We start from the raw sequence: 27,986 nt of genomic DNA on the forward strand, positions 1-27,986 counted from the left end.
TGACAACAGCCAGGACAGGCTTTCAGAAAACATGTTTACCCATACACTCCAGAGGCGGCCCTGGCAGTCACAGTTCAAAGGCCCCTTCGCCCAACAAACCCCAAGCTCTGGGTTGCCCTGACCAGGGCGACCAGCCTGGGAAGTGTGGCACCAAAGGCAGGTGGAGAGGGAGTGCAGACAGGAAGGGCCAGGGCTGGTGCTCAGTTGAAATTCATGGTGCTGGTGAATGAGGCGCCACCAGCCCCGGGAGCAAACGCCACCGGACAGACTCAGAGGTGGGATGAACCTGACTCAGATTACTCAGGGAGCAAGGGTAGGGAGGAGGGTGCAAAGGTCACCACGGCCCTCCTCTTCTCCCCCTAAGTCTGGAGGCCTGAGATGGCTCCAAGTGTCCCCAGGGTAGGGCAGGAAGGGAACTTCGGTCTGCTCGGCACATGATAGGAGGCAGGATCCATAAATTAAATGTTTTTGGTGGAGTGTGGTTGGAACAGAGGCCTGGTGAAGGCGTTGTGGCTGGCTGGGCGATGGGGCTACTGGGTCCTCCAGGACGGGTGGGCGAACACGATGGGCCTCTTCTTGGCCCAGCGGGAGAACACGGCCTTCTCAGTGATGAAGCGGTGAGCGCTGCGGGGTGCCCGCTCGTGTGCCAGGTACATCTGACACTCGTCCAGCCGGCCCTTCTCGAAGTAGTGGTAAGGCACTGAGGGGTGGCTCTCCTCCCTGTGGGTGGGGAACAGGGACGAGCGTGAGGCACCAGGACTCGCCCGCCTCCCGCCAGACCCTGCCACCTACCGGACCACCCCTCGCCAGGTACTACAGGCCACAGAGCCCCATGCTTGGTCCCAGGGGAGGCCAGAACAAAGGAGGAACAGGGCAGCCCCTGAGGATCCCAAAGGCCGGGGTTCAAGCCCTGGCTCTGCCTCTTGCAAGCTGTCTGACTCTAGGCCAAAGACGTACGCCGTGAGCTTCAATAACCCATCTGTAAAATGAGGATGGTGATTATCTACCTTCTCGGCTGAAACCACCGGTCAAAATATGCAAAGCGCCTGGTGCTGGGCTCTTGGGGACAGACCCCTCATTCCCCACAGCATGGAGCTGCCAGCCCTGCACACCCACCTACACACTGGCTGTCTGGCCAGGTGCCATGGCAGAGGGCACACGGGCTACTTCCATCTCACCCACGTGCTCAGCAAAGAAGTTCCAAAAAGAAAAGAGGGTGAAGACGTGGGACCCTTTCAGTTCAGTTAATTATGTCAGTTATGATAACGTTGAACTATATAATATCACAAGTCAAAACTTAGGTGTAATAGATCACTGACACCATCAGCCCTGATGCTGTGGTAGGCACTTTGGTAGATTATTCTCTCTCTAAACCTTTCCATAACCTTCTGAGGAAAGTGTGATTATTTTCTCTCTTGGACATGAGAAAATAGAGGCTCTGGGAAGTGGCGGCCAGGCCCAAAGGCCACACGGGCAGAGCGGAGGCTGGTATCCAGCCTGTTCCAGAGGCCGGGCTCCTTCCCACCCTGGGCCTCGGCCACCCATCGGGAAGCCCACGCACTCTCCAGCATGGACAGGGCCCACGCATGGTGCCCTCCCGCCCGGCGTCTGGCTGGCCTGACCTGCAGTAGCTGTCGCTGACCATTCCATAGACCACGATCTCCTCACACAGCTCCAGGGCGAGAATCATGGTGAACCAGCCGGTGCTGAGAAAGGAGCCCGACTGCCTCCTGGCAGAGGGAGGGAAGCAGTCAGCCAGCCGCGACCCCCAACTCAACTGGGAGCAAGGCGGCCCCAGCCTCAGCTCTCTCAGGGCACAGCACTGGTTCCCCTCCCAGCAGAGGACCTCTCACCTTGACGCCCACAGTGGGGCTCTGGGGGTGGCTTAGGACGGGGCAGCCCCAGCCCAAGGCCAGCAGTGGGCAACAGGTGGGGGCGGGGTGCAAAGCTGGGTCCGTTCAACTCTTCCCACCCACAGAGGACTTGAGCAAACCACCCCTCCCCCAGCGGGGGTGCGGCAGCCTTGATCACATCCTGTCCACAGCTAAGGGACCAAGCTTGGGGAGACAGCACGAGGCAGCAGAGCACCGTCGTTGAAAGTGGGGAAGAGGGTCGTCTGGAGTCAAATGGTCTTCGATTTGAATCTGCTCTGCGGCCTCAGGTTTGCTCGTGAACTTCTCTGAGCCTCAGTGAGCCATCCGTGAAATGGGGATAATTATGGGTGGTTATGGAGAGGGAACACCGTCAGCCTAGCTCCTCCCCCAGGCCCCAACACCCAACTCAGAGCAAGGAACTGTGTGGCCACCCCAGGTCTCGACTCTCTCAAAGCACCAGCACTGGTTACTCTCCCAGCCGAGGGCCACTCACCTCCACCTCTACCGAGGGGTTGTGGGGTGATTCAGTCATTCAAACTGAACACCTCCCAAGCCCTGTGCTGGCCTGAACCGGCCCCGCCCACTGCTAACATTCTCAAGGGAGGGGGCAGCTGGGAGAGAACTGCTGGGAAGACGAAGAAACAAAAGAATGGGATGAAGGATGTCAGGTAGCAGATGCTCCTTCATTTGGGGTCAACATGACCCTCCATCCACATCTGGAAGCAAAGAGTCATCCGTGGGAGGACCTGGGGGAAAGAACGGCATGTGCACAGGTCTGCAGGTGAGAGCAGCGTGGATGTCTGAGGAGGCCCAGACAGCCAGGGTGGCTGGAACAGGGTAAGCGAAGGAGGATGAGGTCACAGAGGCAGGCAGGGTCCAGATCACGTGCGGCTCACAGGCCAGGGGAGGGAGGAGGTGGGAGTCTGGGCTTTACTCTCCCCGTGATGCGAAGCTGCTGTAGGGTGAGGGCCGGTGACTGATGGGGTGAGTTCCCTGGGGCAGTTGGAGCTCAGACTGCAGGGGGTGCTGCGAGAGCAGGGGGGATGGTGGCTTAGGTCAAGGTGGCACCCGTGGGCACGGGAGGAGATTCAAGAGCCCATCGTACGTGGCGGGTGATGAAACAAGGGGAGTCAAGCGCAAAGCCCAAGTGTTTGTCTGAAAAACTGGAGGGAGGCTGGCGGCCATATTTTCTGAGCTGGGGAGGTGGCAGGGAGGAGCCCGTGTGTGGAGGAGGGGGCCACAGGAGTCGGCGCGCTCTTTTAGGCGTGTGGTAGAATGAGATATTGAGGGCAGCGCCTGGTGCATGAAAAGGGCTGTTAGAACTGTCACTGTTGCTTTCCTTATCAGGAAGGGACGTCAGAGACCAGTTCAGGTCTCAGAGCACCCCCTCCAGAGAGAAGAGCTCCCACACCAGTGGGAGCAGGCCCACACCAGTCACCCCCGAACGTGTGCTGGCGAGGCCGAAAGCCCCTCACCACCGTTTGGAATTCTTCATCTATATGATAACTCGAAGAATGACAGCCCTCTGATTCCCATCCCCCATCAGAGGGCAGGACCACGTCCGCCTGTATCACTGCTGAGCCCCGGCGCCTGACAGAGCAGATCCTCGATGGACCAGAGGCTGCTGGAGAAGGCAGGCCCCCAGCCGCCAGGGAGACCCCAGCAGGCAGGTCCCTGGCTCACCGGTTCTTGCCCGTCTCGTCCTGGAAGACCTGGTCGCAGTAGGCCATCATGCGCTCGGTGAAAGTGTACACCTGCAGGCCCGGGTACGTCCTGGTGAGCTGCAGCAGCACGCGGTAGGTGGGGCCGCCCAGCGCCCGGTCCATGTGTCTCCCCTGGCCCCACACCACGTAGACGGTGTCGCGGGCCTGCTGGAAGTAGTGAGAGTAGTTCCGCAGCAGCAGCGGCACGCTGGTGTGGGAGATGACCCGCAGGGTGCTGCGCCGGCCCACGTCCGCCTCGAAGCCCACGGTGGGCGCCTGGTTCATGCGCAGCACACACTCAGCACCGTCGATCTTGGCACCCAGGCCCGAGCCCAGCATCTGGCCCGAGCTGGACACCACGGCACAGCTGCGGCACGGCTCTCGGACCAGCGGCTGCAGGGGGAGGGAGAGAGAAAGAAAGTCCTGGGGGGCTTCCCTGGTGGCTCAGTGGTTAAGAATCCGCCTGCCAATGCAGGGGACATGGGTTCGAGCCCTGGTCCGGGAAGATCCCACATGTCGCGGAGCAACTAAGCCCGTGTGCCACAACTACTGAGCCTGCGCTCTAGAGCCCGTGAGCCACGACTACTGAGCCTGCGCTCTAGAACCCGCGAGCCACAACTACTAAAGCCCACACACCGAGAGCCCGTGCTCCACAACAAGAGAAGCCACCGCAATGAGAAGCCCGTGCACCGCAACAAAGAGCAGCCCCCGCTCACTGCAATTAGAGAAAGCCTACTCGAAGCAATGAAGACCCAACACAGCCAAAAATAAATAAAATAAAATAAATTTATATAAAAAAAGAATGAAAACTAAGACAATTCTTTAAAAAAATAAAAAGAAAGTCCTGGGCACACAGCTTCCACCTGCCAGCTCCCCCACCCAGGAACACCCCCTGACCACACTTGACATCTGCATCAGTAAGATGTATCAGTAAAGGGATGTAAGTCCCTTTATCAACCCATTTTGCAGATGAGGAAACCGAGGCTGGGCAGCTGGAGTGACTTTCTCAAGGTCAGACCGATGACAAGTGGCAGAGCTAAGATTCTGCATTCAGGGAATCTTCGTGCTTCCTCATCAGCCACATTCCTGACCCTGGTCTCTATTGCTGAGGCCCTAAGAGGCCCTGCATTGCATTTCCTCATTAGGGTTACATAAGCAAATATTTATAAAGCACTCAGAGCAGTGCCTGGCACAGACTGGGTGTCAGGTATGTGTTTGTTAGGTAAATATGAACCTCAGCTCTTCGGAATCACTCTTAGGTCACTCCCTTCTCAGCCCCAGTCCCATTCTCATTGTCCCAGTTTATAAGTAAAAGCAGTCTTTAGTGCCCACGACAACATTGGGAACCTCTCGTTCTGAGCCTCAATCCTGGCTCTGCCCCTTCCTAGCTGTGTGGGCTTAGGCAAGTCACTTTGCCTCTCTGAGCCTCAATTCCCTCATCTGTAAAATGGGGATGAAAATAGCATCTACTTGACCAGGTTGTAAGGAAGGATTCAATTGAAAATGCCTGGAGAGTGATCAGCACAGACCAAGGGCACAATAAGGGTCCAACCCTCACCTCATTATCCCCCAAGAGGCGGAAGCTGAGCCAACAAGCCTGCAAACATTCACTGGGTGTCAGGGGTCAGGGCTCCCAGAAAATGACTTGCTGCCTACCCCAGGCCTCCATTCCCTCCTGGGGGAACACAGGTTTATGGAGGCGTGTAAAGGATATGGGAACATTAATTCTAGTCAATAAAAGACACAGTGTTGTAGCCCACTCAGGGACATTTTATGTCTGACATAATGTTGATTTAAGGGCTCGTAGCCCCATTTTCCATGCCCCAGCAATAAACAACAAGACTTCCTTATTCTGCCCTCAGTTTGAGCCTGACCTGACAACTGGGGTCTGGTCAGATCCAATGTCACCATCAGCCCCAGGAGGTGTTCTGCTTGTCCTACACAGGGTCTTTAAGACAATTAATACTTAATTTATAAAAATCAGCCCTTTTGACATTCCAAACTTAGATTTCGTGCTCTGTTAACAAACTTGGGGGACTTCCCTGGTGGTGCAGGGGTTATGAATCCACCTGCCAATGCAGGAGACACAGGTTCAATCCCTGGTCCGGGAAGATCCCACATGCCACGGAGCAACTAAGCCCGTGTGCCACAACTACTGAGCCTGCACTCTAGGGCCCGCAAGCCACAACTACAGAGCCCACGTGCTGCAACTACTGAAGCCCGCCCGCCTAGAGCCCGTGCTCCGCAACAAAAGAAGCCACTGCAATGAGAAGCCCACACACCGCAACGAAGAGTAGACCCCAATCGCTGCAACTAGAGAAAGCCCGCGCGCAGCAACAAAGACCCAACGCAGCCAAAAATACATAAAAAACAAACAAACAACAACAACAAAAAAATTCAGAGGATCTGGCCACCCTGGGCCCACGTCACCATGAGCTCTGAGCATCTGAAATGAACATTGGCCGTGACCATGGAGCTGGGACAGCGTCCACCCAGCCCACCTTGCCATTTGTCCCACCTGGCCAAACCTGTATGGCACTTGAGTTTGTCCCCCCGACCCCAGCTGTTTTTGAATCTTGATCAAAGATTTACACAGCACCCGTTCTAAACACTGTCCATGAATCATCCAGTTGGACGTGCACAGCAACCCTACTGAGGTAGGAACTGTAATGACAGCCTTTTGCAGATAAGGCAACTGTGACTCAGAGGGATGAAGGCCTGAAATAGGTCTCCTCCAAGCCAGGGTCCCTGAGCACGCCTCCCTCTGACCAACACTCAGAGAGCTGTCAAACTCCGAACTGGGAGCTTCCTGCACCGGGTGTCACTGGGGGATGCCTTTGAGAAACATACCAGATGGGGCCGCTGAAATCAGGGTGAAGGGGATAAAGTACTCCAAACCTCGCCCAGCAGAGCAAGCATGGGGAGGTGCGTGCCGTGGGGCAGGGGCCTCAGCTGCCTTGTCACCCCTGGGCCCCACTGTCCCTGTCTCTCCCAGAGGGAGAGCTCTGGGGCTGATATGACTTTTATCTGTGTCATCTGTACCCCCAGCAGCAATCAGCACAAGGCAGGGCACATCCAAGGCACCAAATACACACTTGTTGAACAAACGGATTGTGCGTAGACAGGTAAATCTAAAGACACACGTATCACTGTGATGTGATGATGTCTGGCTCCCCTCGCTGGACTGGGAGTTCCGGGTGGCCACCCTGTCTGACTCACCTTTTTTTATCCCCAGCACCCAGCTGAGAGCAGCCAGGCAATTATTTGTTGAATTAAAAAAAAAAAAAAGACATTTGGGAATTCCCTGATGGTCCAATGGTTAGAACTCGGCACGTTCACTGCCATGGCCCGCGTTCAATCCCTGGGTCCAGGCTGGTCTGACATGAGCCCATTTCTCACAATCCCCAGAGAGTTGGGGGGCACCCTGGTAGCCTCGGCCGGGCCTGCCCCCCACATGTTGCCCAGCCAACTCACCTTGCCATCTGGCACGCTGCTGTAGCCACTGAAGTGCTGGGGCCCTGGCACAGTGGGCCTGGGGTTGATAGAGAGGTGGCAGTCCAGGCAGAAGGGCAGGCACGCCCAGCAGCACAGCAGGATGTAGACAGCGGAAAAGCCCAAGGAGCACAGGGTGACGAGTAGGAGCCGACCCTGGGGGAGACAGTTGTCATGGGGTGGGAGTGGGGGTCGCTGGGACTCCTAGAAGCTTTTGCAGGGGTGCTGTACCCCAGCCTCATGGGTCCAAACCCCAGCTCAGTAGTTCCCAGAACATCAGCAGAGGCCACCATCTCTGTTAACCAGGCCTTCCTCTGGGCTGCCAGGCTCAGAGCACATGACCCTGAGATAAGCCCTATTATTATTCCTATATTCTAGATAAGGGAACCCATCTGGGGTGAAATGGGTAGCTCAAGGCCACACAGTAAGAAAGTAGCAGGGTGGGGCCTCAAAACCAGAAACGGTGCTCTTAACCAGAAGCTGAGGTGTACTGTGCAGCCTTGGGTATAACTCTCCACCTCTCTGGGCCTGCTTCCTCTTTGAAATAGATAATGCCCGCAGCGTGAACTTACTGTGAGGACAGTGGCCAAAGCACTACCATGAAGCGCTGTGCACATGAGGACAGGAGAGTGGCCCATCAGAAGGGTAACCAGCCCCCTTCAGACCCTGGGTTGAGGCTGCCTGCATGCCCATAGCCCATCCCCTCCCCCAGCTGACTCAGTGGCCATCCCCCTAGCTGATGATCGCGATTTGGGTCAGCAGACCGGCTGAGTAAAGGGATGGTAGAAAGGGATGTGAGGGGAGCATCATTCAACGAATGGCTTAAATAACTGAAAGCTGCAGCCCAGAGGCTCCCGCCTCCAGAAACCACGTGCCAAAGGCCATCTGAACCAGGAAGCCCTCCTGGCCCACTGCCTGGCGGGCAGACTTAATGAGTACCCCCCACCAAGCCTTCAAGGCAGGGTTGCCTAGTGGGGGACACAACCCGGGCCTGCCATTGTGTGCTGGGCCACCTTGGTCACCACCTGTGTCTCTCTGGGTGCTAACTCTCCCCCAGCCTGCCCAAGGCACAGGTCCCTCTACCACCCCTCAGAAACCACTGAGCAGCTAGCTGGGGCTCTGTGAAAATCAGAGGTGAAAAAGCAGCCCCACCAGCTCCCCCAGGCATATCCTGCCAGAGGCCCTCGCTTTTCTGCCCACAAGCCACTTCAGCTTCTAAAAATAAATCTCTGTGTGACCAGCTGTGCGGAGGAGGGGGCTCAGCCCCGAAGCCTCAGGCTGTGCCTGGCACCTGGTCCCCTGCCCACAAGGGACCCAGAGACCTTGATTCAGGCAGCCGTGGCTGACTTCCCACAACATCCAAGGCTCTCACCAGGGGCTCCTGAATAAAATCAAGAGCAGCTAAACTGAACTTTCACAACATATTCCACTCCCAGGTAGACAGATGCCTCACCTGGGTGACCCTGGATGCTCACAGGAGGTAGTACTATTATCTCCATTCTACAAGGAAGAGGGGCAAGGCCCTGAAACCAGAGATGGAATGCCACTTGCCTGGGGCCACACAGCCTGCCAGATCAGGGCTGGCCTTTGAGGCCAGTCTGGCCTTCTCCTCAGCCCAGGAGCAGTGGAGTCGGAAGTGACGGTCAGCCCTGGGGTGGGAGAGGCTACTGAGGCTGCTGTGCCAGAAGCCACCTCCAAGTCCCCTGTGAGCCTTCCTCCTTCCGCCACTTACCGGAGCCTTCATGCCGTCACTGCCGCTCAGCAGCCGGGGGGCTGCTGCCTCCAGGGATCACGCTGGGAAGGGATGGGAGCCGGGGACCTGCCAAGACCCAGACACTCAGAGCTGGGTCCCAGGCCTCTGAGGAAACTGCCCAGGGAAACTGAGGCAGGGGAGGGTACAGGCCGGGGTCGGGGCAGATGGCTTCTGGGAATCAAACGCCTTAAAGTCCCCAAACACGGGGAAGCACTGTCCCCATCCTAAAGGAGCTGGAATCAGTGACCCTTGGGAAACCTCCAGCCAACCCAGTCCCCATTGCACAGATGGGGAAGGAGAGGCAGACAAGAGGAGCCCTCGGCTCAAGGTCACCCCTCGACTCTGGGTCGGACAGAATCAGGAGCCTGGAGCCTCGACTCCCATCCCATCCCTCCTACCTCACTAATGGAGAGGCCTGGGGCGGGACAGCACGAGGGATTTCCACCCCACTCCCAGATTCCACCACCCCTCACCCGGCCGGGCGCTAACCTGGAGGGCAGGTTGGGACGCGCCGGCTGCTCCCGATCCGCAGCTCCGAGCTCCATGACCCGCGAGCCGGACGAGCCGGGCAGGAAGCCGGAGCCCCGGGGCGGAGGCGACGCCGTCGCCGCAGCTTCTGGAGGCTGGAAACTGAAAGGGCGGTCGCTGCCGGCGGCAGGGGCGGGGTTTGCCAGGACGGGGAGGAGACAGGCGCGCTGGGGGCAGGGCTGAACGGCGGTGGCGGGGCTTACGAGCGCGGCTTGCGCGGCGTGAGTGGGAAGTACGCGGCTGGCAGTGGCGGAGGGGCCTCCGGGGCTGGGGGCCGGGCCTCGGCAGCTGGGGGCGGAGTCTGAGCTGCAGTGTCTCCCGTTTGCTGTCCTCCCGCACGTCTCCCAAGCTCCTGCCGGAGGTGGGTTGGGCGGTCCGCCTAGGAAAGGGCTAGATAGTGTCGGAGCCAAAGTGCCGTGGCTCCCTTGTCGTCCGGACTGGAGTTTCTCCATTTATGAAGTCGGGCGGCGGGGGGCGGGGAGGGGAGCGGTGCGGGACGGTAATTAAGCGGGGTTTTAGGCTCAGGCAGCCCCGGGTTTCAAGCTTGGTAGGGTTGCCAGATTTAGCAAGTAAAATACAAGATGCCCACTTATACTGGAATTTCAGCAACAACCAATAATTATATTAGAAATCTGAAATTCCAGTGTCATTGGGCGTCCTGTATTTTCTCTGGCAACCTTACCTGGACTACCTCGGGTGAGTTCACCTGAGCCTCAGTTTTTCTCCTCTGTGGAGTAGGGGTGATGATAGCACCTACCTGATGATAGCATCTCCCAGTGAGATGGTGCAGAGGCATCTTGTGGCAGAGCCAAGATTCAAACCATGGGCAGTTACTGCAGAGCCAGGACTCTGACCACCTACTTTCACCTCCCAAATACCCCCGTTTTGCTGCAAGATCCAGCGGTAAGACCAGGTTAGAATCACAGGACTGGGGATATACAGAACATAACCATGGGACTTCCCTGGTGGTCCAGTGGTTAAGAATCGGTCTTGCAATGCAGGGGATGCCGGATCGATCCCTGGTCAGGGAACTGAGATCCCACATGCTGCAGGACAACTAAGCCCATGCCACAGCTAATGAGCCTGGGTACTCTAGAGCCCGCGCACCGCAACTAAGACCTGATACAGCAAATAAATAAATAAATATTTTAAAAAAACAAAAAAACAAAAACCATAACCAGTATTCAATTCATGAGTCACTTGGTTTATTGCACACAACACAGGTTAGTGGGGAAAATAGGAAAGGGGGTAACAAACAACAAGGAGAAGACTGGGAAGGTCACGTCTCAGCACGAGCGAGCGGCGGGCTTTGGTCCAGCTGAACCAGAATCTCATGACAAATGTGAGTGGGAAGTCGCCTTCCGCTCCAACAGAGCATCCGTCTGGAACAGCTCGCAGCAGCGCCAAGTCCTCCAGCAAAGAGCCTTCAAGTTGCTCAGTCTTGTAGTCTCATTTTAAAGGATCTGCCTGTAAGGTGTAACAGTTATGCCCCAAAGAATCTTGTCTCTATCAGTCTCTGTGCCAGTAGAGTCTTCCCGAGGAACCAAACAAATTCCTTACCTAAAGCAAAACTACTGGGACTTCCCTGGTGGTCCAGTGGTTAATACTCCACGCTCCCACTGCAGGGACCCCGGGTTCGATCCCTGGTCAGGGAACTAGATCCTGCATGCCGCTGCACGTGGCAACGAAGATCCCACGTGCCGAAACTAAGACCCAGCGCAGCCAAATAAATAAAGCAACACTGTTAATTTTTTTTTTTTGGCTACGCCAGGCGGCATGTGGGATCTTAGTTCCCAACCAGGGATGGAAGCCATGCCCCCTGCAGTGGAAGTGCAGAGTCTTAACCGCTGGACCGCCAGGGAAGTCCCTAAAGCAACACTATTAATTTATGACACTCAGACACTTGCAGTCCTGTACTGGACAGTTCACAACAACTAATATGGAAGTTCACATTGGCCACTGTGACTCCATCTTGAGTTACTGAGCTTAAATCCTATGAGTTTCACACAAGATAAGGAAGAATCATGGTACAAAAGAAGTCACACTATAACACCCCCCTTCTCAAAGTGTCCTCCAATTCTAAGCCAGCTCAGTGTAGGGCCCCTGCAGGTGCTGAAATGTGTCCCATTCAAAGGCTCACCTGGGGTCCCTTGGGGATTCAAAGTCAAGTGCTTTCCGGGGCCAGATAGGATCGAAGGGGCAAATAGGAGGCAATAGGGAGAGGTGGGCCTGGGGTGAAGTGGAAAGCATACTTCCCATCTAAACTGTTTTTCTTTTTTACAAAATGCTTCATGAGCATTGAAAGAAAGCTCATCTTACCACACACATCCCCTTCTGCAGGGCCCTGGCCTGGGAACCAGCCTGGGCTCCGGCTCTGGTCCCATTTCAAACTCCATTTTCCTTTTTCTAAGAGGTTCTGGTGTGGGCACAACAGCAGGGTATCTGTGTTGGATATCTGCACCCAGATCAGCAGCTTTCCAGGGCTAGCACTCCATATGCAAAGCCAAATTCCCCCAAGCCGGTGATCTAGGCCTCCATGCCTCTCCCCATCCTGCTGGGGGCTGCTGTTGAAGCAGCCCTGCCCCCGGGGCCTCTGTTGAGCACAAGCCTTCCTTGTATCCCCCACTCCAGCCTGGGCACACCTCAGTCCAGTCTCTCTCTGTGGCCCCAACCCCAGGGGGAAAATGGTGAGATGTTCCCTATGGATTCATTGATCACCCACAATGGCTGGTGACGATTCCTTCCCCAGAGAGGCAAATCCTTCCTTGCTAAGGCCACATGGAGACATGGTCAAGTTCCTGTCTTGACAAGCCCAGACATGCCCAAATGTCCTGGGCTCCCAGAGTAGATGAGGATCATACATCCACAGTGGAACTGACCCTGGGAAGTCCCACAGCCTCAGATGAAGCTCTTCAATTTGGCTTTGGCCAAAGTCCTCTCCTTACTCTTCTTCATAGAATAAGGAGGCCCTCCTGCTTCCTTCTTAATCACCGTCCACCCACCCTGGCCGCCGTTCCAATCTCCGGCTGCGCTGAGCTCGTCCCTACTTCAGGGCTTTTGCACTTGCTGTACCCTCTACCTGGGCTTCTTCATTCAGGTGGCCTGCTCTTGTCATTCAGCTCAAATATCACCTCCTCAGAAAGGCCCTTGCCAACTTTTCTATCCAACACCGCACCACCATCCCTCTTGTCCCGACATGAGTTATTTTTTTCACAGTACTTGTCACACTCTGAAATCATGCTGTGTATTAACTGGTTTTCTTGTTTATGGTCCATCTGCCCACCAGCTTCTAAGCTCCATGCGGGCAGTCAGGCCAGTCATGTTCTTAGGGCATTTCCGACACCGGCACAGTGCTCGGCACACACTCAGTGCTAGAGAATGTCTGTTGGATGAGCCAGTTAGAAGAGCCAGGAGTCCTGGGCCTCGTGAGACCTTGGACAAACCACTTCCTTTCCAGCCGCAGGCCCTGCCTCAGCCCATTGCCAGAGATCCAAAGTGGGTAGGGGCTGAGCCATCCCCATCTCTGAGCGTAGGGCTCGGGCCCTGACTCAGCCCTGTCGGATCCAGACCCCAGGGAAATGTAGGGCCAAACCCCAGTTTCCTGCTGTGCTGCCCTTCCACCACAGAGTCTCCACGACCCACCCACCTCCTTAGTGATGACCTTAATGCACTCTATGTCTCAGCTTCCTGCTGAGCCAGAACAAGAAATGCTCTGTGGCTTGTGCCAGCTCAGAAAGGTAGAGTAATCACCCAGAGTCACCCAGACGGCTAGGGGTGGTGTCAATTATATATATGTATATATATTCCAGGAACCCTCACTCCAGCCCTGCAGCATAAGATTTCCCTTTCCTCTCCCTTCCCCCACCAGCCATTTTTCCTCCTTTTCTCTCAAGGCCAATGGAATGGCAGTGGTGGGTGTAACTGAGTGAATTTCCCAAGGTCTGGAGTCATCCAGTCCAGGGATCAGCCATTGGCCCACAAAGCCCCCCACACCATCACACTGTCCCCCCAGCCCTGAACTCCAACCACAGTGTCATGTTTTTCTCTCTAGTGCCAGGCTCTCTCTTACTCCAGATCTTTGTTGTGTCCTTGGCTTGGGACCCTCCCAGAGCTGCATCTGATTCTTCTGGTCTCAGTGAAGGGGTTAGAGCACACCCACCCATCAAATAATTAGGTAGAGGCTCCTTCCCTGAGCTCCACGGCCCCATGTGCCTTCACAAGGCTTTGTCACACAGGTTGCTTTTGTCACTGTCCCCCCCCCCCGACTGTGAGTTCTGTGGCGGTAGAATCTATGCATCTTGCTCCACCCCACGTCCCCATTTCCCAGCAGAGGGCCTGTCACATAGCAGGTGCTCAGTAAATATTTAATGAGTTAAATGTTTCCATTTTAACGATTAGACCACTGAGGCACAGAGAGGTTTAGCACCTTGTCCTGATCACTCAGCCAGGCCCCAGAGAAGCTCTAGAGGAAAGGGCCACTTGGGCATGGTCGGATTGGACTGGGGTCAAAGGCAGAGTTGGAGTTTCCTGGAGGGGGGAGAAGGAAAGATCAGAGGCTATGCAGGCAATTTTCTTCTCTGCTCCCAGTGATGTCTGTGTGTCCAGGTCCCTCTGTCTGACCACCAACCCCTGGTCCCATTTCACAGATGATAAAAGTGACTCCCAGAGGAGGGCAGAGCTTACTCAAGATCAATAGTGGACCGCAGTCTAATGTTTCCCAGAGCTGAAGCCCCCCCACTCCCCCACCTCCTCCCACCTGCATCCTAGAGGAGCAGGAGTGAGGGGGGCCACCCCAGAGGGAGGCCAGTGGGCCCTGCTTGAGCCAGGGCGGGGGGGTGGGTGGCGCGGGTTCTTGGGCTGGCCTTGCCACTTACCCGTGCATAAGCCCCTTAAAGTCTTTGGGCCTCAGTTTCCCCATCTGGACGACAAAGGGGCTGGGCTTGGTGGCTTCAGCCTCCCCCTTTCCCCAGTGAGGACAGGGCTGCGGGAGCTGGTGAGTAAGAATACAGGCTCCTGAGTCCAAAAGGCATAGTTGAGTCCTGGTTCCAGCATTTATTGCTGAATGATCTTGCTCAGTCCCTTCACCCCCTGAGCCTTCATTTCATGGTCTGTAAAAAAAAAAAAGAATAATAGCATTTTTTTTTTTTGAGGATTAAATGAGCTAATGTAGGGGAGTCCCTGATAACAATGCCAGGCACAGCATCCCCAGCAAAATGAGTTCATAATATTAATTAGGGGATGCTGCCCTCTGGAGGCCAAGTGGAGGAACAACAGGCGAGGAGAGCCCGACCCGCTGCCCGGGCCAGGCTGGAACCCGCGTCCCCAGCGGGCGACCATTGTCCAGGTGGGGAGAGCGCGGCTGGGCGCCGGTCACTCGGTGTGCGCCTCCACCCATTGGCAGAGGCGACGGGCGTAGCGAGTTGGGCTGACGGTGGAGAAGGTCCGGCCTGGATAGCGCAGCGTCTTCCACAGGTGCTCCAGCCGCTTGCGGAGCCCGTAGACTGTGGCGAGGTCCACGAGGCCCAGGAAATAGCGTTGCTCTGGCCCGTCCAGGATGTGTAGGGCGTTGGGGGCGTCGGGCAGCAGCCGGCGGTTCTGGGCTTCTGGCTCCTCCAGGCTCTGTACCCCTCGCATAGACCTGGGGGCAGACAGGAGGGTGAGGTTACCACCTCCTCCAGGGAGCCCCAGCCTATGGACCCTGTCAGCATGGCCATGCTGCCCCTGGGTCATTCTCACACCTCCCGTGTGCCCGGACCTGTGACGTCAGATAAACTGGGCGGCTGAGTGAAGTGCAGCTGACGGTCTAAAGCTGAGCTGTTCATTATGCAGCCACCAGCCAGCCATATGTGGCCACTGAGCACTTAAATGTGGCCAGTCCCAAATGAGATGCGCAGTTAGTATAAAATACATACTGGATTTCCAAAACAGTATGAGAAAAAGAATGTAAAATATCTCATAAATGTTTATATTGATTAGATGATGAAATGATAAAAGTTTGGATGTACGAAGTAAGTGAAATATGTTATTAAAATTATTTTTACCTATTTCTTTTTTACTTTTTAAAATGAGGCTACTAGAAAATTTAAAACTACATGTGTGGCTCGCATTAAATTTCTACTGGGTAGCGCTGGTCTAGAGCATTTGGGTCACACAGACTCTGGCTCTGCACTTATGTGCCACATCACTTTGGGTAAGTCCCATGTTTGGGTACTTCCTAAACTGCTGTTTGGGGTCGTCCAACCCTGGAAGTTTCAGGGTGGCAGAGTTGAAACCTTGCAGACAAAGTCCAACCTGAGTTTGCAGATGGTGTGTCTTTTTGCCTCAAATTGTATTCCAAATCAGAAGATGCCTCTGGCTGGGCCCCCAATCCCAACCAGAAGCAGGCTCAGTTCCCTAACATTGTCCTCTTGTGATGGTGGGAGTTTGGGAGTGGGGGTCGCGGGGTGGGGGGGTCGCTGAGGGCTTTATCCCTGCCCTGCCCAGGTCTTGGGGGAAAAAAGCCAATCAAAGAAAGCCCCACCCAGGCGCCAACCAATCAGAACCGAGTGGTCTGGGAGCCAGGACAGAGTCCTGGTACTCTCTGCAGTGCCAGGGTTAACCTGGGGGTGGTGGGTTCTGAATGAGGGGCTGGGAACTGGGTGGGGGTGGGGCTGTAGCTGTGACAATTTACCAGGCAGCATGGAGAAACAACCATCGTAGGCAAACTTGGGTTTACCTGCTGAATGACGGCTGTAATCTGAGCACCATCTGGGGGTAGAGGGCAAGGGAGAAGCTGACCTAGGTTGGATGGGCAGACTTGGTGGATTCTGTGCCCCATGGCAGGCATTCCACCATCTGGTCAGGATGTGCCCACCAAGCCATTACCTTGGGTTGTGCCCAAGACTCACCCATCCCAAGGTCTTCCTCCAAAGGGTGGGGATGGGGGCTAGGTGAGTGGACATCATTTTTCACTTGTCTTGTCCACCCACTGGATCAATGAACTTATTTCCTTGAAGTGCCTGTCTTAATCCCTGAGTAATTCGGTTCAACCACAGATGTGGGCCTTGGAGGACTGAAATCCAAGTAACTAACCAAGTACTAACATGAATCCTCAAAAGTCATTCTACAACTTCACTTCCTCTCTCTGAGGCTCAGTTTCCACATCTCTAAAATGGGAACGAGCCCATCCTCTCAATGAGGCTCATAGTCAGCATGCAAGGATTGGCTGCATGCAAGAGGAAGGCAACAAGATGATGGTGCCAGTGGTGATGACTTTGGGGTCCTCAAAGTGAAATGACCAAGTTAAGGGGCAAGGGCTCTTTCTAAGGCAAAAATTAAATAGTTCTGAAACCTTTAATGGCTCCACATCTCCTTCTGGAAAATGGGCAGGTTCTTCAAAAGCACAACTGGATCTCACCTGGTCTTTCCTCTGCTGTGATCCATCTGTGCCTGCTACCCCTGCCGGCCAGACTTCTCCAGCCCTCCACCCTACACACACACACACACACACACACACACACACACACATACACACAAACACTGCACTTTCCAGTCTTCGAGCCTTTGCCTGTGCTGTTCCCCCACTACACCATCTGTCTTTTCCATGTTCTCATCACCTCATTCTTGCTGTTGCCTCTGGGGGGCCCACCTGGCTGTGCGGAAGATGAGGCTACTGCCTGGGCCCCGCTCATCCTCATGGAGACGCTGAAAGGCCATCAGGAGGCTGTAATCCAGCACGTTGAGCTCCCGGAGGAAGGCGGTGTCCAGTTCCATCTGGCGGAGGAGCCAGCTCCGCTGGGGCCCTGCCGGAGCATCAGTGCCCCCACCTGAGTGCTCGTTGTGTGCCAGGCAAGTTTCTGAGGGCTCCACACACATCTGCCCCAGAAGGGCAGATGTCATTACTGTCCCATTTCACAGATGAGGAAACTCATCTGTAATTTGCCTTGGTCACCTAGCTAGAAAGCTGTGGAGTTAGGATTCTCTGCCTGACTCCAGAATCTGGGCTCTTAAAGACTCAGGCAGAGAGCAGTGCCAGGGACACCCTTCTAACTTCACTCTAAATGGAGGAAGAGCAGGCAGTGACCGCCCCCGTGGCTCACCCAGGTTGATGGTCTTGCCCTGAAAGTTGAGGTCTTTCAGCACCAGGACGAGGGGGCTGCCCTCAGGGGCGGGCTCCACCCAGCGGCTCACCTCGCAGCCCTTGATGTCATACCTGGGAAATGAGGGGTGGGGGAGACAGAACTCAACCTTATAGAGACTTGAGACATACAGGGAACTCACAAGGTAATAAGAAACAAGAGCTTCCACTGGGTGACTGTCCAGATTCTCAGCACAACCCCAGTCCGTTATTGTCCCCATGTTAGAGATGAAGAAAAAGCCTCAGAGAGGTTTTTTGTTTTGTTTTGTTTTTAATTTGCCCAAGACCACACAGTGAGTAAAAGGGCAGAGCAGGGATTCCAACTCAGGCCCTTGAACGTCCAGTCCAGCCTTTACCCCTGCCTGTGACTGCCTCTCGGCACCTTGTCATCCCTGGGGTATCCCAGACAGAGGGGCCCAACCCTAGACGCAGCACCAGAGGGCATGAGTGAAGTCCGCGGCCCTGGGAGAGCACCAGAGTGGAGCTCGGAGGCAGAGGCAGGGCTAGGAGGCTCAGAGGGCCACCTGCAATCAGAGGCTAGTTTGAATCCCTGCTCCTCACGTAGTAGCTGTGTGGCTTTCCCCTCCTCAGTTTCTCTTCGACAAAATGGGGATGATTAGGACAGCTACCCCTCAAGAGTTGTTCTGGGAATAAGGATGGTGATGAATGCAAATGGCTCACACAGCGCCCATGGCATACTGAGTGCTCAAGAGATGCTGGTCGTGGGAATCACTGTCTCCGACCCGTCAGGAGATCTTGGTAACGTCCCTTCTCCTCCCTGCGCCTCAGTTTCGCTGTCTGTCTAGTGAGTGTGGGTGCTTCAGGTGGCACATTCCGGGTGGGGCCGGGAGGCCGACTCACCTCTCGGAGATGCGGCCGGTGGGATAGAAGACGCTCTGCATGATGATGAAGTATTTCTGGAGACGGGGGTAGGGAGTGAGGGAGGACAGGATCTCACCCTCCCCCCGCCCCCTCCGGCCCGGCCCCCTCGCCTCGGCCTCACCCACCTTCTTTCCCCGGGCCACCCGCAGACTGTGCACTCCTGGAAAGGGAGAGGGCGTCAGGTAGAGAGGCCCCAAACTCGGTAACGCCGGGTGCATCCTGCCCCAGTTCCAGGCCGCGCCTCCTTCTCGCGATCCGCCGCTTCCCGAGCCTCCAGGCCACGCCCCCATACCTCTTCCCCAGCTTGGGGTAGTGTCCCAAGTCGACCCGCTTCTAAATTTAGCCCCAAAGATGCCGTGTCCCCCAGGCCTAGCCCTGCCCATATATCCTCCTCCCGGGACTATTCAATCCCAACCTCGCCCCCTTTGGGCCCCGCCCGAGGTCTTGGCCCCGCCCACCGACCCCCGCCCTCCTACGTTGCTGTCTAGGACCCGCCCCTCCACTGAGCTCTGCCCCCAGCCGGCCCCGCCTCCTGTCCAGTCCCCTCCACCCTGCTCGGGCTCAGGTCCCCTACAGCCCCCGTCCTGAAACCGCCCACTCCCTGACCCCCTCCCCTTCTCGCTCTCTCTCTTCACCCCTCCCCTCGCCCCGCAGTCCCGGGTCCCTGGCCGGTCATACCCAGCAACCGCGCAAGCAGCGAGTGTGGGTGCCGCTGCAGGTGCTGCACGTAGCGGGGCAGGTGGGCGAGCAGCGCCCGCACCTCCCGGCGCCGCAGGGTCTTCAGGAAGAAGCGCTGGTCGTGGCTGGGGGGCGGGACGGAGAGGTCACTGACCAGGTGGGGCAGGAGCCGCCTCCCCACCGCCCCTCTCGCCTCCTGCCCTCGCCCTCAGTCTCTCCTCCTCCATCTGACCTCTATCTGGCCCTGACCCAACCTGACCTGGCCATTCTGCCTCTCTCCTCAAGAGCCCCCCTCCACCCCGGACACCTCTCCCACCCCTTCCCCACCCCAGCCGCCAGCTCACGACAGGAAGAAGCTGGCCTTGCTCTTGGAGGTGCTGAGGAACTGCAGGTAGGGGCCGCCGGGACCCAGCGCAGCCTGATAGTCCTCCTCTGCCAGCCCTAGGGAGCGCCGCAGTCGGGCGAAGGCGGGGCCAGCCAGGGTGCCCAGCTCGAAGCCCTGCGGAAAGGAAGAGCAGCCCCAAGAGTGTCCCTGGGGCCCAGGTGTGTGCAGTCGGCTCTGGCGCGGGAGGGTCAGGGTAAGCACACCCTTCCTGCAAAGCCCCGGGGCAAGCCATCATTCCCACTGCACAGATGGGGAAACTGAGGAGAAGAGCAGAACACACCCCCTCCCATGCAGCACTCTTGGGCTTTCTACCTCGTGAACCTGGGTCAGGACCTCAGAGAAATCCTCCTCCGTGGGCAGCCCCTGTAGCAAGGAGCAGAGGGGCTCAGGGCAAGTCTCAACCCCCCGGTGCCAGCCCAGGGTCTCCAAGCATCCTGTACCTGGCCTCACCCCCGTTCCCCCCAATTTGATTCCTCCAGCCAGTGGGGACCACTCTGGGTGTGCCTGAGTTGGGCAGATAGACTGCCAGCCCTCCCAGAGCTGGAGGGAGGAGGAGAGTAACCCAAGGCAGGTCCTAGGTGTGTCTCATTCACTGCTGGGTCCCCAGCACCAGTCTCTGAGTTAGAGCCTGACACATGTGCCCAGACACACGTTGGCCAAAGTGTCGCCAGATGCCCTCCCAGTCGAAGGGGATGGCCTAGAAGCCTAGGACTGTCTGACTCAGCCTGGGAGAAGCAGAATCAGAGAAAGCTTCCTGGAGGAGGTGCCCCCTAAGCTGAAATCTCAAGGGTAGTGGAGAGGAGGAGCAGGGTGCTCATAGGAGCGGGAACAGCAGTGGGGGCCACCAGGAAGGGAAGGAGAGCCTGAGTGACTGAAGCGAGTAAGGATGGACTGGGAAGGAGGCTGGACAGTCGGCCCTTGGGGTTGAGCCAGCAGGACCGTGAGTCCAGGCTGAGTATTGGGGAGCCATGGAAGATTTTCAGCAGGTGATGAGATTTAGAGGACTCCTACTCTCTCCCTGGACCTCCAGGTCCCTGTGCTAGGACCTGGCTCACAGGATGTGGTCACACTGTGCACACATATGCACACACACAAACAACACACATGCTCACCCGGGCCGTCCAGCTGCTGAGCTTGCAGTGGGCGACCCTTTCTGCTGAGCCAGCCTGGCCCCAGCCTGAGCTCCGGGGAGGATGGGCTGGGCTGGTGGGGTGGGGGCGGGGTCCCTTCTCAACCACACAGCCTGGCAGAACCGGGAGGGCCTCAGAGACCAAGGAGTACAATCCCTCCCACCCATTATACAGAGGTGACATTGAAGCCCAGAGAGAGGCAGAGACCCACCTAGATCACACATCAACCACCCGGGTCAGGGGGTTCCTCACACTCCCCACACACCCTGGGCTTTCTGGCTTTCTGGCCTCAGCCCCCACCCCAGAATGTCCCTCCCTCCCTTCACCAAGCCCCTGCCTTCCTCTCCTTCTATCTAGCCCGCTCTGTTCCCCAGCCCTGCAGTATTAGCAGGACAGGGCCTCAGCCTGGTCTTGCTGTCTGTGCTGTGGAGGTGCATGGGACAGACTGGCCACTCACCGTGGGCGGGTGGTCCATGGACACTTGAGTGGCAGCCCACAGCCCTGCCTGCATCATACACGTCAGCTGGTGCAGCTCATGCCCTGGGCCAATCTCAAACAGGCCTAAGCGAGACTGCTTGTCTCGTAGACGCCAGAGGAGGCCACGGCGGCCAGAGCTCGAGGTGGCAGCTCTGTGTCCAGCCTCTGGGGAGGGGGCCAGGACCTGGGGTGGGAGGCACCAGAAGCAATGAGCCTGAGGCAGCAAGCATCCCACAGGGGAGAGACCCTCGTCTGAGTCCCACGTCCACTGCTTGTCAGTTCACCCCTCATCCCTCTCTGCCTCAGTTTCCTCAGTTGTAAAATGCAGATAAGGCTGGTACCCACCTCACTGGGTGTTGTGAGGGGACAGTACCTGGAATGCAGTCAGCACCCAAAATAGTGATGGTTATTATCAGTAGGTAGAGCATTTGTTCTGCAACTTCTCACTAGCTTAGGTAAATCACCTAACCTTTCTGCACCTCGTTTTCTCATCTGTAAAATGAGAAGTACAATAACTCCTTCGTGGCAGGTATTAACTGTTGTTACTGTTGAGTTTGAGCATCCTGCACAGGAACTCCTTATAGTAGGAGCTGTGATGTCAGTGATTCAGTCATCTATTCCACTCGTCTATGCCGAGTTCCTCCAGGCCAGCGCGGAGGGTCAGCACAAAGCTGAGATCATAGCTGCTGACCCCTTAGCATTGGGCACCCACCAAGTGCCCAGCACTGTCTGAGAGCTTGACCTCCTAACAGCCCTATGAAGGAGAAGCTTTTATCATTGTCTCCATTTTCCCGATGAGGAAACTGAGGAAGTTCTCGGGGGATACCCGCCGGACTCCCCGCTTCAGACCTGCGGCCCCATGTGGGGCGTGTCCCAGTCCCGCCCAGTGCAGGACCCCTTCTGGGCTTGGATGGGGGTGTGTTCGCCGTGCACGGGGAGGGGAGGCCCTGCCCCTGCCCTCCAACCCTTTCCTTTCCTGTCCTCTCTCGGGTCTGCACCTACCTCGCGGGGCCCCGGGCTCGGCGCGGCCATCGCCCCCGCAGCAGCTTCCCCGGGCTCTGGCCGCGTCCCCTGCTGCCGGGCCGCCCCGCTGCAGGAGCCAGGCCCCGCCCCTGCTTCTGGACCGACCAATCGCGTGGTGCCGGTCACGGCTGCACCCAATCCGAGCGGGGGCGCGGGGGAATCGCCTGCGGGTCCCGCCCCCGGGTCCCGCCCCCGCGGCTGCAGCACCCTTCGGACCGTGGTCCAGGGCGGGGCAGGGCCGCCGCGCGTTGGTTAGGGCCCCCACCGGGAGAAGACCCCACATTCCCTTCCTGGGGTGGAAGACTCAGGTCTCGGGGCGCTCGGGGAGGCGGGTAACCTAAATTCAGTCCCGCCCACCCACCCTGGCGTGAAATTCCCACCGACCGTATTTCGGGTGAGGAAACTAAGGTCCAGAGAGAGAAGTGACTACCTCCAGGTCACACAGGAAGTCAGGGGCGTGCGTTCATTCAACACTTATTTTGAACATTCACTATGGGCCAGGAGCAGTGTAGGCCGGGGTGGCGTGGGGGGGGAGGCGGATTTTAGTGGTGAGTGAGAGGGAGGAACACAGCTGCCAGCGTGAGCTTTTAAAAGCATAAATCGCATGATGTCACTCGCACGCTCTAAGCCTCCAGTGGCTTCCCACGGCACTGGAACAAAGTCCAAACATCTCGGTGTGGCCCCAGGCCCACCTGCCCGCTCTCCAGCCCCATCTCAAATCACTGTCCCTGCACCCAGCACCCGGTCACAGGGTATCCCTGCTGGCCCTTGGCCACCAAACTCTTTCACACCTCCGGGCTTTTGCAGGTGCTGTTCCCTCTGCCTGAAATCCTCCCCCACCTCCACCCTCGACTTGATTTGCTTTATTCCTTATCACCTTGCCCGACTCTAAGTGTCCCCTCCCTTCAGTCATGATCACATCGCTTTATTTTTCTTCATCACACTTAACACTGTCAGAGACTGTCTTGTTCATTTATTTGTTTATTATATCTCCCCTCCCCCACCCAGAGTGGGAGTGCCAGGAGGGCAGGAACCATGCCAGGCTCCTTCCCTGGCTCAGTACCTTGCACAAACCAGTGTCTGAGAAGTATATGCTGAACCAATGTGAGTAGGATGTGCAGAGAACCTCAGTGAGTCCCAGGAAATGAAAGGCCAGTGTGACTGGAGTGAGGAGAGCTCAAGCGAGCATGCAGGCTCTTGTCGGCCGGCCATGGGAGGGAGAGGGACGGCAACCCAGAGAAGTAAGTGTAAGTGTAAGTAAGTGTAAGTGTGTGAGAAAGATTCTCAGAAGAAGAAAAAAAAAAGCTCAGGGACTTCCCTGGCGGTCCAGTGGTAAAGAGTCTGCACTTCCACTGCAGGGGGTGCGTGTTCGATCCCTGGTTGGGGAGATAAGATCCCGCATGCCGCGTGGTGCGGCCAAAAATTAAAAAAAGAAAAGATGCTCAGATGTTTTCAAAAGGCCACTGGTTGTAGTGCAGTCAGATTGGAGGGGGCCATTGTGGGCAGGGGAGAGCAGTGAGGAAGCCTTTGGTGATTTAGGGCAGGGGACGGTGCCTTTGCATCTAGAAGGTGATGGGGGAAGGGGAGAAAAGGGGAGAATTGACAGGATTTGGGGTCATGTGGATGGGGGGGTGGAAGAGGAAAGCCAAGGTCAGTGATGTCTGCCAGGCTTCTGGCTGTGGGTCAGGGATGCAGGGTGATGATGCTAAGGCAGGGCACGAGGGGAGAGCCAGATTTGTGCGGGGGGAGAGTGAGGGAGTCTGAGAATTCAGATCATGACAGGATGAATTTGAGGTGTCACTACGACAGCCGATGAGGATGTCAGGTGGGCAGCTGGTGCATGTGCAGTACATTGGGGCTCAGAAGAAAGCTGGGCTGGAGGTGAGCCTGGGTAAGCATGAGGTCACCCAGAACAGCGTGGGGTGAAACAGCCTGTGATGAGTCCCGAGGAACCCACCCTCTCGTGGCAGAGGAGAATGAGTGCCAGAGAGAGCATAAAGTAGGAGAATGGGCTATCCAGCGTCTGAGGGTGTACCCAGGGGGGAGGTCACTGGCCAAATGTGGCAGAGGGGTCAAGGAAATGTGCTTTGGATTTAAAGACTGGATGTCACAGGTGGTCTGAGTGCAGCCCCCCTGGAATGCTGCCAAGCACAGCAGGGGTGAGGAAATGCAGGAAGCAGGTGTGGATACCCTTTTCGGAAGTTTGGCTGTGGAGGGGAGAGCGCGGGAGAGACCCGGAGGGAATTACTGGGTTGATGGAGGGTCCCTTAAACGGAGCTTGTAACATATTCATTTAACACTGGGGGACCTTGTTGAAAGGCAGAGGCTGTTCCCTTGAGAGGGATCATCAGACAGAGGTTCCTGCTATAGCAGTGGGAGCAGACAGGACCCAGAGTCCAGGTGGGCAGCTCTGCCTGAACTGGAAGATGGAGAGAGAAACAGGTAAGGACAGGGCAGGTGTGCCTATAGTTGCTCTCTCTTCTCTGATGAGGGGGACACCTTTGCTAACTGGAGGAAGAATGAATGTCCAAGGTGTGAGGGGTGGAGGCCCACACTGTGAATGGGAGAGCTGGCTGCCCAGTGGGGCATGGCGGGATTGCCAGGGACTAAGGCTGGGCCTATGCCAGTTAACCTGAACACAGTGGAACCAGCCCTGCTCTGGCTCATAACAGCCCTCTGCTCAGAGCCATGCTAAGTTGGGCTGCTGGGTACAAGAGACAGATGACAGGCTTGGGTTTTCGGGGACTAGCCTGAGGGTCCTTAAAATACCAGTGCCAGCTGGCTAGGCTGGCACAGGGGAGACCTGGTAGAGGCTGATGTGGCGTCTGGCAGATCGCTGTGCCTCCACAGACTCCCCAGCCATCAGCTGCGCCAGGCCAGACCCGTATCGGTCCCGGTCCCGGTCCCTGCTTTACCCTGTGTCCAGCAGACAGATGGTCCAGGAGGCACCTGAGGGGCACAAACCAGGGCCTCCTGACCTGAGACCAACGCAGAGGCCAGCTCCCAGCCCCCCTCCAGCCCCTCGGCGGCCCAGTCCCCTGGTCAGGGATGGCACTGAGACAAACACACCATCAACGTTTATTGTTCAGCTCTCCCCAACAGGCCAGCACTGAGGCTGGGGGGCTGGGCCTCCATGAGAAGCGGTCAATCCAGGGGCCCCCCGTGTGGCCACCCTAATGTGCTCTGGGGCCTGTCAGGCCTCCCCCTAGGCTTTCCAGGTCCAGAAGTCCTTGTGGGGTCTGGGGTATGTCAGACCTGGGAAAGCTGCCTTTGTAGAGGAGCAGGACATGGGGGGAGAGGTCACGTGATGCCCCAGAACCTGCCAAGTCCAGCAACAGCATGTGACATGAGGGAAACTGAGGCAAGAGTGTAGAAGCCAGAGGAAAAAGCGACAGGGAGCCTGAAAAGTGAGGTGGGGAGGACCAGCATTTTCCAGGCCCTGAACCTGAAGAGGGTGAGAGGGAGACTTCCAGGGACTCCTCCCTCCTGGCTTCTGGAAGGGTGAGCAGGGCCTCTGGTCAGTCAGGGGTGAGTCCTGAACAGCTCCATCCCACGAGGGTGTCTGCAGGGTAGCCAGGCTTGAGGGGCCCTCAGCGCCTGGATGGGTCCTCTGGGCCCCCACCCTTGGTCTGCCCTGGAGAAGAAGCAGAGAAGGGGCCGGCAGCCTCATCCCTGCTGGGCCTTCACTGAGCCTTTTTGGTCACCTTCTGATTCTTCAGCATCATGTAGGTGATGAACACGCCTGGAATATACAGACCAGAAAGGTCAGGTAAGAAAGCTCAGGGCTGCTGGGAGGCCAGAGCAGGACACAGCATGGGAGAGCGACCCACACAGGGGGCCAAGCATCTACCCAACCACACTCCAGGCCACCTGGTCATCTCCCCAGTTGTTCATCAAGCCACACATCCACCCATTCATTCAAAAAACATCAGCCGGGTGCCTACCACAGGCAATTTGCTGAGTTTAGTGCTTCCAATTCTACAGGGAATAAGATCCACCCAACTATCCATCTACTCACCCCGTCAACCACCTATCCTCCTACCTCCCCACTGACCCACTCAGCATCCATCATCCACCCATCCCATCAGCCAGACACCTGACTGGTGATGCATCCAAACCACTTTCTTGAGCACCAACTTAGTGCCACAGCTTGTGCTGGGGGCTGAGTACACAGCAATGATAAAGCAACAGTCCTTGCCCCTTAAGAGGCCCACACACTAGACCCTGGGAGACAGAGAGGTGCAGGGATCTTGAACCGGGGTGACAAGGGGGTGAGAGGTGATGGAGGTGTGAGCAGAGTGATGGTGGTGGTGGACGGAGCAGGAAAAAGGGAGACATCCCATTAGAGTCCAGTGAGCCTGGGGCATCGGGAAGACTGACTTAAAGCCCTGAAGGATGAACAGGGAAACCCCAGGGGATGAGTTGGGGGCAAGGAGCCTCACGGAGATGTACAGCCAGTGACAAAGTGTAGCAGCATGTTCAGGGCTGGGAGAGGGTCATGGGGTCCCTCAGACACGCTGCCCAGGGTTGGGGGAACTTACCCACAAACAGGAGCAGCAGGAGGCCGGCAGCTAGTGGGATGGCAACGGCATAGGCTTGGGGCAGGAAGTACTTGTGGATGACATGCTGACTGTCGATGAATGGCTGGCATCGAGGGCAGAACTCTGGTGAGCATTCCTCGCCCTGCTCAGCTCCCCAAGCCCAAACATCCCACCTCCTCCGTCTCCGGGACTGACCCCATCAAAGCACTGAGACTGCATTTGCTTTTCTTTAAGATGATGGCATTTGGGGTGCCTTGGTTTGTTCCCTTCCTTCATTTATCTAATAGTTGTGTACGGGGCACTTGCCTGGTGCCTGCCCTAAGTTGGGGCTGGGGACCTGGCAGGGGACAGAAGACAAAGGACTTGCCCTAAGGCCCCCACAGCTTAGCAGGGGCAAAGGGTACATGAGGAATCCTCGAATGATTCCCAACCTGGGCTCCAAAGTCTTCTTTACTAACATTTTTCTCCAAAGGATACCAAGTTCTGCAAGATTTTGCCTTCCAAACACTACACTTTTAAAGCAGTAACCAAGAACTTTTCCCATAGGGTAAAGAAAAATCTTAAAGACTCTCACAAAATCCACTGGCACCTGTCATGCCCAGGGGTCCGCAGGATAACGAGATAACGACTAGAACTCCCATCAAAGGCAGCGCAAATCAAGGACAGGACTTTACAGTGTAGTGGTTAAGGATTCCACCTTGGGCCTGAGGCTTCCCCCTGAGCTTCCGCTTCCTCGTGTATAAAATGGGGGACACCGCTAGCATCTTCCTCATAATGCTGTTCTGGAGCTTTCGTGAGGTATGCAGGTAAAGCACCTAGCACAGCACCTGTCATCACATTGCAGCTGCTTAAATGATGTTAGGAGTTGGCCTCAAGATCCAGGGATGGGAGGTGAGAGAGGACGGGGCAGCACACATACCAAGAGAATCACCCAGACGGTGTAATAGGTGAAGATGATCAGGCTAACGGCGACGAGGCCGAGTCCCACCACCTGGTCTGTTCCCGTGGCCTGCAGAAAAGGGAGAACTCAACTGAGGCAGAGATGCTCCATTTAGGTGCACTAATGAAGGGGGGCGTTGCAGCCTGGTTACGCCCATTCACTCAGCAGACGTATCAAGACGAGGCGGACTAGGTCAATTTTAGGCCGGGAGAGAGAGCGCCGGGCCAAGGTCTATCACCCGTACGACGGACCGGCGGGAGAGCGATGCCGGCTCCAAGTACTCAAGCCCCAGCTCCTGAGCAGACCCAGGACCCCACCCCAGACGCCCCCGTTTCCCGCACTCGGCCCCAAGCTCACCATTTCCCCAGCGCTGCGGGCACTGGGGCAGCAAGCCTCATCCGGTTCCGGATCCGGGCCCTTCTGGCCTTGGGCCGCGGGGCACGCCGGGAGTCGTAGTCCTTAGG

General features: G+C 56.6%; 3 protein-coding genes across 3 annotated transcripts; all 3 read right to left on the bottom strand.

Annotated features, from left to right (window-relative positions):
- Positions 1-17: 17 nt before the first annotated feature.
- Positions 18-9,462, bottom strand: ST6GALNAC4 (ST6 N-acetylgalactosaminide alpha-2,6-sialyltransferase 4). Its single transcript, XM_036854887.1, has 6 exons — positions 9,312-9,462; positions 8,802-8,888; positions 7,052-7,225; positions 3,558-3,970; positions 1,623-1,730; positions 18-720 (listed from the first exon to the last, which is right to left on the bottom strand). The coding sequence occupies exons 2-6, from the start codon at positions 8,811-8,813 to the stop codon at positions 531-533; spliced, it is 897 nt and encodes a 298-aa protein (XP_036710782.1). The 5' UTR covers positions 8,814-8,888; positions 9,312-9,462; the 3' UTR covers positions 18-530.
- Positions 9,463-10,760: 1,298 nt separating this feature from the next.
- PIP5KL1 (phosphatidylinositol-4-phosphate 5-kinase like 1) lies at positions 10,761-22,087 on the bottom strand. The gene is made up of 11 exons (XM_036856013.1): positions 22,021-22,087; positions 20,999-21,202; positions 19,724-19,774; positions 19,371-19,525; positions 19,027-19,151; positions 18,474-18,508; positions 18,328-18,383; positions 17,429-17,541; positions 16,978-17,131; positions 14,225-14,988; positions 10,761-10,817 (listed from the first exon to the last, which is right to left on the bottom strand). The coding sequence occupies exons 1-10, from the start codon at positions 22,048-22,050 to the stop codon at positions 14,721-14,723; spliced, it is 1,191 nt and encodes a 396-aa protein (XP_036711908.1). The 5' UTR covers positions 22,051-22,087; the 3' UTR covers positions 10,761-10,817; positions 14,225-14,720.
- A 2,971-nt stretch (positions 22,088-25,058) lies between these two features.
- Positions 25,059-27,976, bottom strand: DPM2 (dolichyl-phosphate mannosyltransferase subunit 2, regulatory). The gene is made up of 4 exons (XM_036856833.1): positions 27,880-27,976; positions 27,502-27,591; positions 26,583-26,685; positions 25,059-25,783 (listed from the first exon to the last, which is right to left on the bottom strand). The coding sequence occupies exons 1-4, from the start codon at positions 27,880-27,882 to the stop codon at positions 25,725-25,727; spliced, it is 255 nt and encodes an 84-aa protein (XP_036712728.1). The 5' UTR covers positions 27,883-27,976; the 3' UTR covers positions 25,059-25,724.
- Between the last annotated feature and the right edge of the window lie 10 nt (positions 27,977-27,986).

This window comes from Balaenoptera musculus, chromosome 6 (genome assembly GCF_009873245.2).
Source record: "Balaenoptera musculus isolate JJ_BM4_2016_0621 chromosome 6, mBalMus1.pri.v3, whole genome shotgun sequence".
Taxonomy (NCBI): domain Eukaryota; kingdom Metazoa; phylum Chordata; class Mammalia; order Artiodactyla; family Balaenopteridae; genus Balaenoptera; species Balaenoptera musculus.

Bases quoted from the DNA above. Each gene is read 5' to 3' on its own strand.
- DPM2 (XM_036856833.1), bottom strand. The intron at 26,686-27,501 runs GTATGTGTGCTG...CCTCGATGCCAG, and splicing joins CCGTCTGGGTGATTCTCTTG to CCATTCATCGACAGTCAGCA. The intron at 25,784-26,582 runs GTAAGTTCCCCC...TGTATATTCCAG, and splicing joins CCTGCTGCTCCTGTTTGTGG to GCGTGTTCATCACCTACATG.
- ST6GALNAC4 (XM_036854887.1), bottom strand. The intron at 1,731-3,557 runs GTGAGCCAGGGA...TCCCTCTGCCAG, and splicing joins GACGAGACGGGCAAGAACCG to GAGGCAGTCGGGCTCCTTTC. The intron at 721-1,622 runs GTCAGGCCAGCC...CCCCACCCACAG, and splicing joins GTCAGCGACAGCTACTGCAG to GGAGGAGAGCCACCCCTCAG.
- PIP5KL1 (XM_036856013.1), bottom strand. From the start codon at position 22,050: ATGGCCGCGCCGAGCCCGGGGCCCCGCGAG. The intron at 17,132-17,428 runs GTGAGCCACGGG...ATGCTCCGGCAG, and splicing joins GGGCAAGACCATCAACCTGG to GGCCCCAGCGGAGCTGGCTC. The intron at 14,989-16,977 runs GTGGGCCCCCCA...GTCTGCCCCCAG, and splicing joins CTCATCTTCCGCACAGCCAG to GTCTATGCGAGGGGTACAGA.